Source organism: Brassica rapa, chromosome A10 (genome assembly GCF_000309985.2).
Source record: "Brassica rapa cultivar Chiifu-401-42 chromosome A10, CAAS_Brap_v3.01, whole genome shotgun sequence".
NCBI lineage: Eukaryota > Viridiplantae > Streptophyta > Magnoliopsida > Brassicales > Brassicaceae > Brassica > Brassica rapa.
Genome location: NC_024804.2, coordinates 896,817 through 912,871, shown reverse-complemented (window position 1 = coordinate 912,871; position 16,055 = coordinate 896,817). Strand labels below are relative to the sequence as shown.

The 16,055-nt window shown below is 36.9% G+C and overlaps 4 protein-coding genes, 1 long non-coding RNA gene and 2 pseudogenes across 6 annotated transcripts; 3 read left to right on the top strand and 4 right to left on the bottom strand.

Moving 5' to 3' along the window:
• Nucleotides 1-806: 806 nt before the first annotated feature.
• On the bottom strand, nucleotides 807-2,561 carry LOC103844528 (N-terminal acetyltransferase B complex catalytic subunit NAA20). The gene is made up of 6 exons (XM_009121322.3): nucleotides 2,393-2,561; nucleotides 2,225-2,315; nucleotides 1,623-1,755; nucleotides 1,330-1,399; nucleotides 1,136-1,196; nucleotides 807-1,037 (listed from the first exon to the last, which is right to left on the bottom strand). The coding sequence occupies exons 1-6, from the start codon at nucleotides 2,468-2,470 to the stop codon at nucleotides 946-948; spliced, it is 525 nt and encodes a 174-aa protein (XP_009119570.1). The 5' UTR covers nucleotides 2,471-2,561; the 3' UTR covers nucleotides 807-945.
• A 109-nt stretch (nucleotides 2,562-2,670) lies between these two features.
• Nucleotides 2,671-5,683, top strand: LOC117129002 (annotated as a pseudogene).
• LOC103844712 (putative F-box protein At1g50870) lies at nucleotides 3,518-7,410 on the top strand. The gene has a single exon (XM_033282435.1). The coding sequence runs from the start codon at nucleotides 5,569-5,571 to the stop codon at nucleotides 6,844-6,846; it is 1,278 nt and encodes a 425-aa protein (XP_033138326.1). The 5' UTR covers nucleotides 3,518-5,568; the 3' UTR covers nucleotides 6,847-7,410.
• On the bottom strand, nucleotides 7,277-8,600 carry LOC103844529 (late embryogenesis abundant protein 3). The gene is made up of 2 exons (XM_009121323.3): nucleotides 7,950-8,600; nucleotides 7,277-7,625 (listed from the first exon to the last, which is right to left on the bottom strand). The coding sequence occupies exons 1-2, from the start codon at nucleotides 8,322-8,324 to the stop codon at nucleotides 7,467-7,469; spliced, it is 534 nt and encodes a 177-aa protein (XP_009119571.1). The 5' UTR covers nucleotides 8,325-8,600; the 3' UTR covers nucleotides 7,277-7,466.
• LOC103844713 lies at nucleotides 8,511-10,549 on the bottom strand (annotated as a pseudogene).
• On the top strand, nucleotides 10,528-15,796 carry LOC103844533 (pentatricopeptide repeat-containing protein At1g03100, mitochondrial). 2 transcript variants are annotated; one of them, XM_033282400.1, is made up of 5 exons: nucleotides 10,528-10,839; nucleotides 10,951-13,906; nucleotides 14,050-14,590; nucleotides 14,682-14,896; nucleotides 15,619-15,796. In XM_033282400.1, exon 2 carries the CDS (start codon nucleotides 11,063-11,065, stop codon nucleotides 13,409-13,411), a length of 2,349 nt encoding a protein of 782 aa, XP_033138291.1. In that variant the 5' UTR covers nucleotides 10,528-10,839; nucleotides 10,951-11,062; the 3' UTR covers nucleotides 13,412-13,906; nucleotides 14,050-14,590; nucleotides 14,682-14,896; nucleotides 15,619-15,796. The 2 variants fall into 2 exon arrangements, with proteins under 2 accessions (XP_033138291.1, XP_033138292.1); XM_033282401.1 differs by having other exon boundaries at nucleotides 10,528-10,857.
• LOC117129099 lies at nucleotides 13,927-14,545 on the bottom strand. The gene is made up of 2 exons (XR_004452678.1): nucleotides 14,333-14,545; nucleotides 13,927-14,285 (listed from the first exon to the last, which is right to left on the bottom strand). It is a non-coding gene; the product is annotated as an uncharacterized LOC117129099 (long non-coding RNA).
• Nucleotides 15,797-16,055: the final 259 nt, after the last annotated feature.

The window sequence follows — 16,055 nt, the reverse complement described above, 5'->3', positions numbered from 1 at the left end:
CTGCATCACTATCCCACTTCTGGTCCCCAATTCAAAAGGACAATCCAAAGCTAGATCCTTTCAAATTTGTATAATTGTTTTTATTTTGTTAAGTCTTTTTTAACTTTATATAATCTTTTAGCAACAAAGGAAAGTGGAATCTATTTCACGCTTACACAAAAACATGTCAACTTGAAATTTTATTTTCTGTCCCTTAACTTTTGACCATACTTAATATTATTTCAGTGATTAATTATAAAGAACTCAAAGGTTTGGTTATCAAGCATACATGTCAACAGTTAAAGCTATGACTTTGATTAGAAAACTAACACGGAACCTATGAACAACCTTTTCTATAATGCTAGTCTAACGTTAAATTCTAAATAATTTCCACTTACAAGGATTAAGTAAGGTTTATTCTATAATTCTTGATTTTAAATATATTTGTACCAATCCTTACCTAGAAAAGAAATTTATGCGCTTTTATCTTTAGAAATCATAGCTAGCATATGCTGAGAATTACTCCCCAGGGAAACCTATACAAACAATTTTTTCCATATTTAATTAACTTAAGTAAATAGATTAGTACATTAGCATGAACAACAAAATTATATGATTAGTACATGAACATGCATGTACAACAAAGTTAGCTGTTCTATGCGGAAAACCGATTGTATATGCCGGTGTGGTTAGGTTCTCATATGGAGAGAGTGAGAGAGAGACTTCTGTGTTTTCTGATTCTATCGGCTTACTCACCCAAAAGCCCAGATAATTTCTTCAAATCTTATATTAAGTTTTTTTTTTATAATTAGAATCAAAAAATCAAATTAAAAGTTTGTGGTAAAAATAGGGGAAATTCAATTACGAAAACATAATTTGAGGAACTTTTAATGCAAATACAAAAGTATGACCAGAACAGAAGGAAGTGTTTAAAATAAAGGACGAGAACAAAAGGAACATAGAGACTTAATCATACTCTAATTCATCAGGAGTGATGGGTCTCTTGAGAGGAATCACAGATTTTTTCTCTACATCTCTTGATAATGCCTTCCTCATATCTGATTATTTTCACATCAAAAACCATTTTTAGTTCTTATATTATATCCAAAGAAGGTGAAAAGGAAAGTGAAAAAAAGGACGAATCAACAAGTCTCACCTAACCCGTCTTCTTCTCCTGAGTAATAGCGTAGAACCCGCCTATATATTATGTAGCCAAGCTGCAAAAAAAAACGAGAAAGACGTCCTTTAAGTAATGAAAAAGAAGAACCCATTTGTGCAAGCCACGTCTGGAAACTATAAGTTATGCTTTTCTTCACAGTCATAAAATTATTTCATACGTTAGCAGTTTACCTTTTCATACATCTTGATGGCTGGTGTGTTGGAAGCTCTCACGAAAAGATCCACAAAGTAGGCCTTGTCACTGTGATCAATAACCAGAGAGAAATCATAAGAAAGAGAGCTAAAATGAGCAGCAAATTTTAAGAGTTTTCTTCCTTTAAGAAACTATCTAAATATCAGTCACCAGAAAAAAAAAGATAAATGGACCATTATCAATCAATATACCACCTATTATTCAGTCATAACGGATCCATACTGAAGAGAAAACTAAAAACTGGAGATGCCTTGTTTATTAGGAGACTTACATCTTATCGCTGATCTCTTCAAGAAGGTTCATGAGTTTCTTGGCGAGTTGCTGCCTGCGATACTCTGGAGAAACAGTGACGGCGGTCACATGACCATGCCATGATTCACCCTGCCCTTCAACTTTACCCATAACTGAATGAAAACCATACAGAATTATATTACACACCAGCATTTCAAATGAATACGACTTAACATGTATTTGCTCAGAAAGAGGGATCATTCAGCGAAAATCCACAGACATGGATTCTAAAAAAACAGGTATACAAATAATGAAATTCCTCCTCCATATCCAAATCTAGAAACTTCCAAAAAAAAAAAAAGAAAGGCCAATGCTTTGATCTATTCAAGTAACTGAACACCACAAGAACAAGAAAATCGCAAAGATTCAGAACAACATTACAGTATATTTTGAGCTTCAAGACAAAAAAAAGAGCAGATAAAGCCTCAAAATAGATGTTACAAAGGTTAAAGCTAATGAAAGCATATCAAAGAAGAAGAGAGTTACTCTTCATCATTCTATCTATACTAGCAACTGATTCCATCCACTAATACTTTTCATAATCTAAGTTGGTTCTTAGAGGAAAGCGAAAGAGATGCTTACTATAACCCATGACGCGATTGCCAGGACCTTCAGCGACATGGAAATAATCAGGCCATCTCGCCAAGTAGGTCATGTAGAATGACATGTTGAACTGTTCACAATTCACCAATCACCAAAGAAATCAGCAAAATCAATATTGAATTCGAAGAAATAAGAATGGATTATTACTGTTTCAGTGAGGTGGTCCAGATTCACGGAGGTGAATCGGAGAAGGTCGTTGCAGCTGAATCTTCGAATCGTCGTCATCTTCTTTTCCCAAATCGCTTCCCTCGAAGAAGAAGAAGAGAGACAACACAATTACAATCTAAGAAGAAGCGAGCTCTCTTTTAATGGGCCAATTAAATATCTAGCAAGCCCAATTATATTTGGGCCTAAGACAAATTATTATTCCATGTAAAAACAATTTTTTTTTAATAAAGAGGCAGGTATTCAACATCAACTAGGGATCTATTATTCCTCTTGATGTAACGAGAGAGATACTTTTGAGATTGCCTGCTAAATCTCTAGTAAGGTTTCGATGCGTCTCGAAGCTATGGTTATCCCTCACAACCGAACCATATTTCATCAAGTCATTCACTACTCGTACTTCATCTCGGCCTCGTCTTCTTCTCAGCTTCGGAAAACAAGCCACAAGGTTATTCTTCTCATTGCCACAACACGAGATTAATCCTGATGTCGACAAGTGTTTATCGCATAATGATGATCTGAGCAGTTACCATGTCGCGATCTCCCCAGAAATTACGGATGCATGTTAACTTTTGAGTCAGTGCATGGCTTAATATCATTCAACAAGGATTGTAACCATATTGTAGTTTGGAATCCTTCCATAGGTCAGCATGTAACCATACCTGAACCCGAAAACTCCAGGCATGGACTAAGATATTTAGGATACGATCCTTTTGGAGATACATACAAATTGTTGTTCATCCCCCATATAACCGATTCTATCCACAATAGAGATTCTTTTGGGCCTCGGGTTTTAACATTGGGGGCTGAAGAATCATGGAGAATTATTGAAGGGAATAGTATTACTACTATGCATGGCTTAACAGTTAGTTGGAAATGCATCAGTGGTGTTATGTATTATGAAGCGTATATTAACAACAACGAATCATGGCGTATGGAAAGAACCATAATGAGTTTCAATGTTAGGTTTGAGACGTTTAAACCAATTAAATTTCCATGCTGTGCGGATAGTTTTCGGACGGGGGAGCATCATCTGCTGAGTTACAATGGAAGATTAGCCTTGGTTTGCTCATTAGATACAAAACTATGGGATTCTTGAAGATGAAAAGGAAGAAAAATAGGTCCAACTGGAAGGATTAACTATCAGTTAAATGATGCTACTGTTACCAGTGAGTTTATATATGTTGCGGTAGATGATAAAGAGGTTCATATTCTCTACTATGATCCAAAGAAAAACAACACCAGAAGTTTCAAGTTTGAAGGAAGTATGTACTAGGAATTTGAAGGATTTGGCGGAGGAGCTTGTCAGTTCAATATTGGATGCTCACCAAATCTCAAAGGACTTGCTTACCGAAAATCTTCTTGGACGTTTGCACGATGTCTCCCGAATCACATTGAAAATCTCATCTCTCTAAAGAACATCACGTGCTCAAAATTGGTCTGATTTTCTCTTCTTTGTTTTTTTTTGCCGGTCTGCTTTTATCATATGTTATATCGCTTTTGCATTGGTTGTTACTTTAAATGAAAACTAAGATATGATGACTTTCTAGGAAAACGATATTCGTTTTGAGTTCCTATTTGAGTCATGATTATAATTTAACTACTGAAATAAAAACGATTTTGCTTGCTTTTGTAAACCTCAGTTAACCACAAAAAAAACATAATAGCGATCAATTAAGATGAGTGAAATCCTCCATAAATTACTTAGGACTGTTTATAGAGTTTACAAAACGATAAAACCCGTTTTGATAATATATTAGCCAAGTAAATTAAGTCCTTGCAAGGATATTTATGTGGATCAACTAAGCTAGAGTGGTTGATTGAGCTTTGCACCTGCCGACATGGAATCTGCAACTCCACCAGGAGTTGTCTTCATTTCAGGACTGTTTCTGAGTTCTGCTCCAACTACGGCCTCCACATCATCACTTGTCTCTGGGAAGCTTCTCCGTCCCATCCTACACACAACACCCCCCCCCCCCCCCCCCCCCCAACAATATCCATATATATATGCACCAATTTAGACTTCTATAGAATCTATTACACACCAACAAAAAAATCACTTGTCATGCTTTATGGACTTCTTATTCAAAATTATTGTGATGAAACGATTGAATCATGTTTCTTAATAATGTAAAGTGATTCATGGGCCATAGCAAAAGATACTTGTACAACGACCAAAACCAAAAATCTCTATGTATCTCATGTTTCTTATGCTGTAAAATGTATTGGTATGCTAGTCTCTGATCAGCTGAATCTATGAATCGTCGTCATCTTCCTTTCCCAAATGACCAAATCTTTTCCCTGAAAGGACAAAACAATTATCAAAGAAGCAAGGCAGCAAGCTATTTAATGGGCCAATTAAAATTCTAGCAAACTCAATTATAGTTGGGCCTAAGACAAATTATTATTTAATGTAAAAATAATTTAATTATTATCTTTCGTCTATATTAAAAAAACAAACTAATCTAATCTATTAAATTAAAATTCCATTTTTATCTACTTGATAAAATGTCGTTATTTAATTTTTAAATTATCCTACTAAAATGGAGCTATATCACATATCACAACAATAATAATAACAATATGACTACTCTAATCAACTAAAACATCACAACGAAAACAAATCAATTAAATTACATGTAAAAATTGACAGTAATTAAAATTTTAAATTATACACAATCAACATTTAAATTTTATCTAATTTAGTCAAACCATTATATATTAACAAGATGAGAAATTGTTTCTATTAATTTTTAAATCAATTTTAACATATGATAACAATATGCCATCAATTTTTTTTGATTTGGTAAAATCTACAACTGTTATATTTTTCTGCTGTTTAACTTTTTTTTTTTTAGATTTTCATTTACAAACATTTAAATTTTATTTTGTAATAAAATGTTGACAAAAAAAAAAGAATATAACTTTAGATTATTTATATGTGGATATGTATGTATGTTGAAACACTCAAGTTGGAATCTTACATTATTAATTTTATCAATCTGGTGTCAAGATATATTTCCAAATATTATTAGAAAACATAATCCATCTACTTTTTATGCTAACTTTTTTTATGAAGAAATCTCTTTATATAGCTATCATATATATTTGCTAAACTAACTCAAAATTAAATTAAACAAGATAATAATAATAATTGTATGAAAACTTTTAATTGGATATTATATTTATATGTCCCATGCCTCTTTTCTTCAGAATATATAGAGGTATTCTGTATTCAACACCATATATTGTATAGAAATGAGCATATAGAACCCAAAAAAAGGAGAGAGAAAAAAAGAGGGGTTTCGAAACGAGCAACAATGCAAGTGGGAGAAGAAGAAGAAGAGAAGACAATTGAGATTCATAAAGTCACGAAATCTCTAAACTATGACCCAATTCCTCTTGATCTAACGAGAGAGATACTTTTGAGATTGCCTGCTAAATCTTTAGTAAGGTTCCGTTGCGCCTCAAAGCTATGGTCATCCCTCACAACCGAACCATATTTCATGAAGTCATTCACTACTCGCTTTTTATCTCGGCCTCGTCTTCTTCTCAGCTTCAAAAAATGCGCTACTACGTTATTCATCTCATTGCCACAACATGAGATTCCTGATGGTAAGTGTTTAACTCATGATGATGTGAGCAATAACCAAATCAAGCTCTCCAAAAACTGTGGATGCAAGAGAAATTTTGAGTCTGTGTATGGCTTAGTATCTTTCAGTGTTTATACTAACTATGTTCAAGTTTGGAATCCTTCTATGAGTCTACATTTAATCATATCCAAACCCGAAAAGTCGAGACATGGACCATGCTATTTAGGATATGATCCTTTTGGAGATACATATAAATTGTTGTGGATCGAATATAGAGATGATTATGGGCCTTGGGTTTTAACATTGGGGGATAAAGAATCATGGAGAATGACTAAAGTGAGTACTTCGATGTGTGGCTTAACGACTAGTTGGAAATGCATCAGTGGAGTTATATATTATGAAGTGATTAGTATACCTAGTAACAGCAACGGATCAAAGAATATGGAAAGAACCATGATGAGTTTTAATGTGAGGTTTGAAACGTTTAAGCCAATTAAATTTCCATGTTGTGTGGATAATACACAGCTGGGGACACATTATCTACTTAGTTACAATGGAAGATTAGCCTTGGTTTGCTCATTAGATACAAAATTATGGGTTCTTGAAAATGAAAAGGAAGAAAAATGGCTGTGTAATATTGACTTGAATTTACCTACTCAAAGAACGGATCCTACTGGAAAGATTAACTATCAATTAAATGATGCTACTGTTACAGGTGAGTTTATATATGTAGGGAAAGATGATGAAGAGGTTCATATTCTCTACTATGATCCAAAGAAAAACAGCACCAGAAGAATCAAATTTGAAGGACACATGTACAAAGAATTTAAAAGATTTGGCTGAGGAGGTTTGAACTAAGTTCAATATTACATGCTCACCAAATCTCACTGGACTTGCATACCCAAAATCTTGGATGTATGCACTGCTGTCATCGGAATCACATTGAAAATCTTATATTTCTAAAGAACATCACGTGCTCAAAATTGGTCTGATTTTCTCTTCTTTTTTTTCGGTCGGATTTTATCATGTTATATCGCCTTTGTTGTAACTTTTGTCTGTCATAGTATGAATAAGACATTGACAAAAAAATATTATGAATAAGACATTAAAGTCTCCATAATATTTCTAATGAACTATATATTGATGTACTGTTTGCATGGTTGTTATTTTTAAATGAAAACTAAGATATGATGACTTTTTAAGAAAACGTTATTCGTTTTGAGCTCTTATTTGAGTCATGATTATAGTTTAACTACTGACATAAAAAACAAAATTTTGCTTGCTTTTGTAAACCTTAATTAACCACACAAAAAAAAAACATAATAGCAATCACGGTAAGTGAAATCCTACATAAATTAATAGAGTTTTACAAAATGATAAAACCCGTTTTGATAATATATTAGCCAAGTAAATAAAGTTCTTGCAAGGATTATGTGGATCAACTTGAAAGTTGGTCAACTTAGCTAGAGTGGTTGATTGAGCCTTGCACCAGCCGACATGGAATCAGCCACTCCACCAGGAGTTGTCTTCATTTCCGGACTGTTTCTAAGTTCTGCTCCAACAACCGCCTCCGCATCTTCACTTGTCACCACCTTGTCCCCTGGAAGCTTCTCTGTCGCATCCTACACAACCCCCAACAATATCCATATATAGATATATATATGCACCATTTTAGACTTCTATAGAATCTATTTCTCACTTAACAAAAATAAAACTCGTCAAGCTTTATGGACTTCTTATTCAAAAAAATTGTTACCAAAAGATTAGTAACCTAAAGTGATTCCTAGCAAAGATACTTATATAACGACCAATACCAAAAAATCTCTCGATATTCAATATGTATCTCATGTTTCTTATGGTGAATTTTATATAGTATGCTTTATGAAAAATATATACTGTACATAGCAAAGTAAAAAAAAAATGTAATAAAAAAGGTTATTACGTACCGTGAGAATGTCTGCAATGGTCACTTTGGCTTCCTCCAACGCCGTGCGCTCGTTAGTGGCAGCAGCCTCCTGAGCCGCTTCGGCAAGACCACCAGGCCGAGTCTTGGAGTCACCGGTGGCTCTCGTTTCAGCAGCTTGTATCGCAGCGGCATCTTTACGGTCCACGGGCTTATCTCCGAGCGACAAAGCCGTAACCTCCAAAGCCTCTCCAATCGTAACCGTATCTACTGATCCCATCGTCACGATCTTTGGACCAGGGTTAGAGGAACCAGCGCCTTGCTTTCTTGCCACGTCATCATCGCCGGAGACGCTGAAAACGTCGCCTTGTGGACGTGAATCTCTCTGATCTCTTGGCGAATTTTGTTGCTGTGCCATTTCCTTTGTTATGTTGTGTTTTGTTATTTTTTTCTCTTTAGGAGAGTTTCTGTTTTGTTTGGATCTTGAAAGTACGATCCTATTAGTCAGATGTCTGTTTGACACGTGGACACTTACTTTCACACGTGTCTTGCCGCATGTTGTTGCATTATTCCACACATATTTGAGTTTTGCTACACAAGCAAGAGTTCAAACTAGACTCTGATTCAATGATTTGCCACTGCTGCAAACTGTAACGTTATCATCATAATCTAACGTTACAAATGATGAAAGCCACAAACAAAAACTTTTAATGTGAAAGAGTTAAAACTAGTCTCTGATTCAGTGAGTTGTCTTCTTATCATTCCTGCTTCTTTTCCTGAACTCTCGCTTCTCGTCAGAGTATTGCTTCTTCATCAAAAGGCTGGACATCGCTGCTCTCACAGCTTCCGCTGTAGCGCTCATCACACTCTCTTCTACTGAAACTTTGCCTTGCAATTGCTCCAACAGTTTCGTCCCTCCGGGAATCTGCTCATCTTCAAGGACTGAAGATGGTTCAGTCTCGATGTACGAGATGACACGAACCCTTGAATAGCCACTCGAGGCTCCTGATACCATCCATAGTAATCTCGTAGATGTGCTTAAAGGGGGATGAAACTTTCTCCAGGGATTTTAATCACCTAATAAAAGATAAATTACCAGGTTTAATTATAGTTCTGCAGATTTTACAAGATATAGTTAAATAAGTTTTATACCTTTGCGATGGAGAGAGTATGAGATGATAAATCACACTTTAACAATACTATTCCTTGAAAGCTGCATTTTACATTAGTAGATTTAATTAACATTTGCTATTTTAAAAGAAGGCTTAAAAAACTAGACTTGCCTTTGAATAGACACAGCTGCAGAAGAAGAATTTGGGATAGCGCATATATCAGTCACTGTGACTTGCACCGGCTTACTTTCATTAGACTCTAAATGTCCTGCCTTCAATAAGAAAACAAACAAATATTTACATAACCGAGAGTTGCATGTGACTAATTGAATGAAGAATGCAGGGTAAATTATTTTTACCATTGTACTAACTTCACATGTGTTAAGAAGAGACCCAGATGTAACATCCCACAGTCGAACCTAAGAAAAATTTCAACATCAATAGCAAGGAGTCTAAGCAATGCTGGTTTTAAAGATACATGATAACTTACTGTTGAATCTCCACTTCCAGACATGAGATATTTTTGAGGAAGCTCTGGATTCCAGACAAAGGCTATGCAGGTGACAAACCTAACAAGAGTTTCAAACAAAACGTCGAATAAGTATTTCATGACAAAAGCTCTGTATTTCATGACAAACATACTAACTCTCTATGTCCAAGACAAAAGGTTTGTATTTCATGAGCTCCTTGTAGAGGCTTCTTAGGAAAAACAGTCACCTATAATGACAAACATAATCAGTAAATATAAGAACAATCTGAACCAAAAAAGCATGACGTTGTACATTAGTGAACTAGAGTAGCTTACCCTTATCTTAAAGTCCCGATCAGCACTAAGAATATAGCGACCGTCAGGGGAAAACTCCTACGAACAAAAACATATCAGAAGGAGTGACAAAGTAAATAAAAATTCAAGAACGAGAGACCATTAAAAGAAACTTGATCTTACCAGGCTAGGAATAATACTACAATAATGAGAAAGCAGCGGCGCACCCTTCTTACTAGGTAACACTTCACCCTCGTCGATCCCATCGAGCTCAACAACCCATACACTATAACACCGAACTTGTCCGCAAAGCAAACATGTGAATCATTACCGCTTATAGCAACCGCACTAACTCTCTTCTCAGAAGATCTGCCATCATAATTATCATATACGATGACGTTTCGGAGAACAATAAAAAATCATGTAGCCTTGTTGTTACTAACTCACATGGTGTTAAGGCAATGCCAAGACTCTGCAGACCAAATCTTGACGAGCTTGTCATATCTCCCGCAGACACAAAGAGCTTTCCACTTGCACCATATCGAATAGCTCTAATGGAATCCTTATTCATCCACCAAAGTAACTGGTTGATTCTCTCTGAAACATTTTTAAAAGTAATTGATTAACTATCAATACTAAAATATTATAAATAAGAAAAAAAAAACAAAATTCAATCAATGCAGCCGTAAATTTGAACAAGGATTGATTGAGGAGGAATCGATGAGCTTACACAAGATCAAATACACGAAGATCCGAACCGACAGAAGAACAGTAGTTTTAGCCTTTTAGGGTTTAAGCAGTTCGTGAAAATCCGACAGAAGAAGTCACAGAACCATCGACTGTTTCAGTCTCGGATGTTTTAAGATTTTGGGTTAATAATTTAATTTTAAAATTAAAAAATTTGTCGGCCCGTGGACTATAACATTCAACTATGGGCCTCGCGTATCGGCCCAATAAAACGGAGCACGAGAAAATATCTTTGAACATCTGGAAAGTGTAAGAAACAGAGGACGTGAAGAAGAAGAAGAAGAAAAGTACAGTACATGCCTCCTGTTGTTGTAAGAAGAACAAACACTGTCTGTAAATTTAAGCTTTTTTAGCCGCCTTGTTCACTCATCAGCGTCTCCGGTTTCTCTGGGTGCTGATTGCATTGCTTATTAAACTCGCAGTCCACGTGTTCGATGAAATGACTGAGAGAAACTAGGAGACAGCTTCCTTAGTTCTACACACCAACTTGAGGAGGTTTGAAGCTTGTTCTGACGAATCGAAGAATAAAGAAAGATGTTTTCTTTAAAGAAAGCGAAGCTTCATGCTGTCTCAGTTCACCAGAGTCGTTTCAGTTCTCTGTTTCGTGCCATTGAAGTTACAGGTACTCAACCTCAAGCTTCTTTAAAACATGGTTTAGAAAGTAAAGCTGTTCTGGACAATGCAAGAAACCGCAGTTTGTTATCTAAGCTTCGTACTAGTGCCAGGTTCGATGTATGGTCTATAGATAGAACTGAAGCATTTTCCACGATGTCTGGATCTATATTGCTTCAAGCCAGGGATCCTGCTAAGCTCAATGAAGAAATCCAAATCGCCGTTGATCAACGTAGATGCGACGAAGCTTGGAGATTGTTTGAACAACATATGCAAATGGAAGGGTTCCCGCGTAAATCTGTTGTCAACAACGTTTTGGTCTGTTTCGCTGAGAGTCTCGATTCCAATTGGCTACAGAAGGGTTACACTTTAGTGGAGAAAGCCTTTGAGGAGAGTAAACAGAATCTGCTAGAGAAGGAGCCTCTTGTGTATCTCTCCTTGGCTCTGGCCAAGTCAGGCATGGCTGTTCCTGCGTCAACCATCTTGAGGAAGCTAGTTGAGACGGAAGAGTATCCTCACGTGAGCGCTTGGTCAGCGGTGCTGGCGCATATGTCTCTCACGGGACCAGGAAGTTATCTGTCTGCTGAGTTGGTTCTTGAGATCGGTTACTTGTTTCAGAACAACAGAGTTGATCCGCGGAAGAAGAGTAACGCGCCTTTGCTCGCGATGAAGCCTAATACTCAGGCGTTGAACATTGCTTTGTCGGGTTGTTTGTTGTTCGGGACAACACGAAAGGCTGAGGAGCTTCTTGATATGATACCGAAGATTGGTGTTAAAGCCGATGCTAACTTGTTAGTGATAATGGCGCATATATATGAAAGAAATGGGCGGAGAGAGGAGCTGAGGAAGCTCCAGAGGCATATAGATGAAGCTTGTAACTTGAATGATTCTCAGTTTTGGCAGTTCTATAACTGCTTGCTTATGTGTCACCTTAAATTTGGGGATCTCGAAGCTGCTTCGAAAATGGTTTTGGAAATGCTAAGAAGAGGAAAGGTAGCAAGGAACTCACTTGGAGCCGCCATTTTGGGACTTGATACTGCAGAAGGTGATAGATTAAAGCTCAGAAAAGTATCAGAGGTTAAAGAACAGGACACTCCAGTGCTTTCTATTAACAGTATGATTCCGTATGAAGAGTTCGTTAGAGACAGGAAATTTCTAAAACTTGAAGCTGAGGCAAAGGATGTTCTTGGTGCATTGTTGGCTAAGCTGCATGTACAAGTCGAATTGATTACCTCGGAGCGCGGTGTTCTGCAACCGACTGAAGAGATTTATGTGAAATTAGCGAAGGCGTTTCTGGAAAGTGGGAAGATGAAGGAGTTAGCGGAGTTTCTGTTAAAGGCAGAACAAGAAGATTCCCCTGTTTCTAGTGATAACTCGATGCTGGTGAATGTGACCAACGCGTGTATTTCTATAGGGATGTTGGATCAGGCGCATGATCTACTCGACGAGATGCGTATGGCTGGGGTAAGAACCGGTTCTTCGGTTTATTCGTCGCTCCTCAAAGCTTACTGCAACACCAACCGGACTAGAGAAGTGACAGCACTTCTTAGAGATGCTCAAAAGGCAGGGATTCAGTTCGACTCTAGCTGTTACGAAGCCTTAATCCAGTCTCAGGTGATTCAGAACGATACTCACGGAGCTCTCAACGTGTTCAAGGAGATGAAAGAGGCGAAGATACCGAGAGGCGGGAATCAGCAGTTGGAGAAGCTCTTAAAGGGCTGCGAAGGGAACGCAGAGGCGGGACTTATGTCGAAGCTCCTGAGAGAAATCAGAGAAGGGCAGAGTAATTTGGATGCTGGCGTTCATGATTGGAACAATGTGATCCACTTCTTTAGCAAGAAAGGTTTAATGCAAGACGCAGAGAAGGCGTTGAAGAGGATGAGAAGTCTGGGGCATTCGCCGAACGCTCAAACGTTTCATTCTATGGTCACAGGCTATGCAGCCATTGGGAGTAAATACACAGAGGTGACTGAGCTTTGGGGAGAGATGAAGTCCATAGCCGCAGCTACTTCATCGATGAGGTTTGATCAGGAGCTGCTGGATGCGGTGCTGTATACGTTTGTTAGAGGAGGGTTTTTCTCGAGGGCTAATGAAGTTGTGGAGATGATGGAGAAAGAGAAGATGTTTGTTGATAAGTACAAGTATCGGATGCTCTTCTTGAAGTATCACAAGACTGCTTATAAAGGCAAAGCTCCAAAAGTTCAGAGCGAGTCTCAGCTCAGGAAGAGGGAATCTGGTTTAGCATTCAAGAAATGGCTCGGTTTAACTTGATTGTTATCTGAAGTAATCACCATTGTCATTACATTTGAGTTCCGAATAGAGTCAGCTAAAAGTTTCGTGTTGTTCATAAATGAATGATATTTCAACTTTGACTTGGATGGGACGTCACCGTTTTGCCTTCAAGGCATTATGCATTAGTGATGTTTATTACTATTTTGAAAACGTAAACCGTTGTCTACCGCTGGTTTATAGTTAATGATTAAGTTGGTACGGTAGTTGGGTTTGATAATCCGGTTTACTATTGAATTGCATTTCACTTGGATGGATTTCATTTTTCCGGTTCGTCTTCTTCGCCCTTATTCACACAGTTGTCTTCGTCAGAGATGTGCAACTTGCAGCAGGTGAAAGCAGCGCAGAATAGTTTGAACTGCGCTGGTTAAATGTTGAAGGGGGCTGGATGGTGAAGCTACTGAACCTCTATGATCAAGGAAATGGAAGAAGATAGAGAAGAATCAAAAGGTCCAGAGATTGAGTTTGCAATAACAGGTGATTTTACTTTGATATTATCTACAGGGGTAAGATGTTTATAATATTAAAAAAAAAGTGGCTTTCGAAGATACATGTAGTGTAATAATCCAAAGAAACTGGTTGAGTTCGCTAATTTAATTTACATTGCTCTGACTTTGCAGAGTTTACGAGATGACTTCAAATCCAACGAAGAAGAGATGGTTGCAGTTCTTTGATCAAGCTAGATTAGAGAGAACAGACGAGCTTTTACTCAAGGTAGGAGCTTTAATTAAGCTTACTTCTTGAAACAGCTAGGAGGAGGGCATCTTCTGTGGATGCTATGGAGCCAGCTCAAGGCATTCTCTTGATTCTCTAGAATTTGACTCTGGAAGCAAATGAAAGTGACTGCATCAGCACGCTGCACAAAGTGCTATGACAGTCTGTCAGTAACCTGGAAACTGGAACTTGGGATTGGGAACAGGCCAAGAAAATAGTGCTTATGTTCTTCGAAAGGCTAAGCCATCTTTCAAACAAACAGCAAAGAAACACTGAGATGGTTGCTAGAATCTTGCCGTACTTAACATGCGGTGAGCCACTAGTTTACTAGAATCTCGCCTTACTTCAAGTTAGAAGGCTTAGTTGCGTCGTTATATGCATCATGAATCATGATCTAGCTGGTCTCGCTGCAAGCCTGGACATAACATAACATTCACTGAACAGCAGGTCAGTAGGCATTAGTCAACAAGAAAAGATTCACTTCTCAAAATCTTAAGGCAGGGATCCCTGACTGTGTTTGATAATGTGTATGTTCCAGGTTAAATGCTACATGAAGCAAACCTTCTTATAGACGATGATGGAGTTCTTAGAATATGAGATTTTGGGCTTGCAACGTTTTTTGCTGATGCGAGTAAAAGGCAAGTAATGACGACAAGGGTTGCTCTATGGGACTTTGGCACAGAGCACCAGAGCTGCTCCACGGTGCTAATGTCGGCATTGACTTAGAAGCTACAAGGCTTTGCTATAATCTTTGTAAGTATCAATATTTTTTCTTTTTCAATATAAAATCGCAGTCATGTTATGTATTTTTAAAAGAAAATTCAGTCGGTCTCACTAGAAATTAGCTAGTTTAATGTAGGATCAACTTTGAATATTAGGCATATCAAAGGGATAATTAATAACGAGATCTGGAAATGATAGTATAATCATAGTAATAAGTATAGAGGCATGAAACAGAGCTGGAACTATTAAATTATGAGGAATCATCCAATTTAAGTGTTTGGTAGAGATTGCTGTTGAGTGTTGACTCTGTTCATTTTCTTTTGTTTCTTTTGCATCGACTGCTTTCCTTCTATTATTATTCTGCAGCCGACAAAAATAAAATTAAGAAAAAACACAACGCCTTTTAATTAATTCAATTTTGGCAACGAAGTGAATAGACAAAATATTCTTTAAAACATAAAAAGGTTGTTTCAAAGTCACGTTTTCAATTTGTCTTCTTAACCTTTTGTGATGCTTAGAAGTCAAATTGTGTCCAATCTATTAATCATATTTTCTTTTTGTTTCTTGAATGTAGAATAAACAAGCAGTCTTAATTGGTTTCGGTTGGTCACAAATTACTTTTAAGATCTAAACTGCAACGTTACCACTTACCACCATGTAGTACTTACCTTTAGTTACTTCAAAAGCCATGAATGAACAAACTCTCCAACCTTCAACATTAATAGGCCACATTAAATGGATGGCAAATATAGGTGGAAGGAATCTTAATATCCAACGTGGAGACATGACAAAGGGTGACAAGGAAGTGGACCGAAAGCACACCGTCCTGGACATCCTTGTCTTTGTCATCACTTTTATCACTTGTCAGCTACTCTTTGCTCTCTTCTTTTAATCATCATTATTGCTTATTCAATATATATTCAAGACATCCTGTCTTTGTTGCTGAATGCTGATTCTAAACTACTAGTATACTATTCAAAACTTCTTACTTCTATTATTCAGATCTATAGACTACTAGTCTTATAAACAAAGATGCATTACAATTTTTCTTTAAAAAAATATAGAAAAGTATCAAATGTTATAAATACTTGTTCATGGGAAAATGGAAAGTATCAGATCGAATCTTTGAACACCAGATTTAAATTAATCGTGCATGGACTAAATAATTAGTTTACGTAAATGCTCCATA

What these genes read in the sequence shown, in the direction of transcription:
- LOC103844528 (XM_009121322.3), bottom strand. Translation starts at nt 2,470, where the DNA reads ATGACGACGATTCGAAGATTCAGCTGCAACGACCTTCTCCGATTCACC. An exon ending in TGGACCACCTCACTGAAACA is followed by an intron (nt 2,316 to 2,392) that starts GTAATAATCCAT and finishes AATTGTGAACAG; the next exon opens with TTCAACATGTCATTCTACAT. An exon ending in CAATCGCGTCATGGGTTATA is followed by an intron (nt 1,756 to 2,224) that starts GTAAGCATCTCT and finishes GTTTTCATTCAG; the next exon opens with TTATGGGTAAAGTTGAAGGG.
- LOC103844712 (XM_033282435.1), top strand. Translation starts at nt 5,569, where the DNA reads ATGAAAACTTTTAATTGGATATTATATTTATATGTCCCATGCCTCTTT.
- LOC103844529 (XM_009121323.3), bottom strand. Translation starts at nt 8,324, where the DNA reads ATGGCACAGCAACAAAATTCGCCAAGAGATCAGAGAGATTCACGTCCA. An exon ending in CCATTGCAGACATTCTCACG is followed by an intron (nt 7,626 to 7,949) that starts GTACGTAATAAC and finishes GGGGTTGTGTAG; the next exon opens with GATGCGACAGAGAAGCTTCC.
- LOC103844533 (XM_033282400.1), top strand. Translation starts at nt 11,063, where the DNA reads ATGTTTTCTTTAAAGAAAGCGAAGCTTCATGCTGTCTCAGTTCACCAG.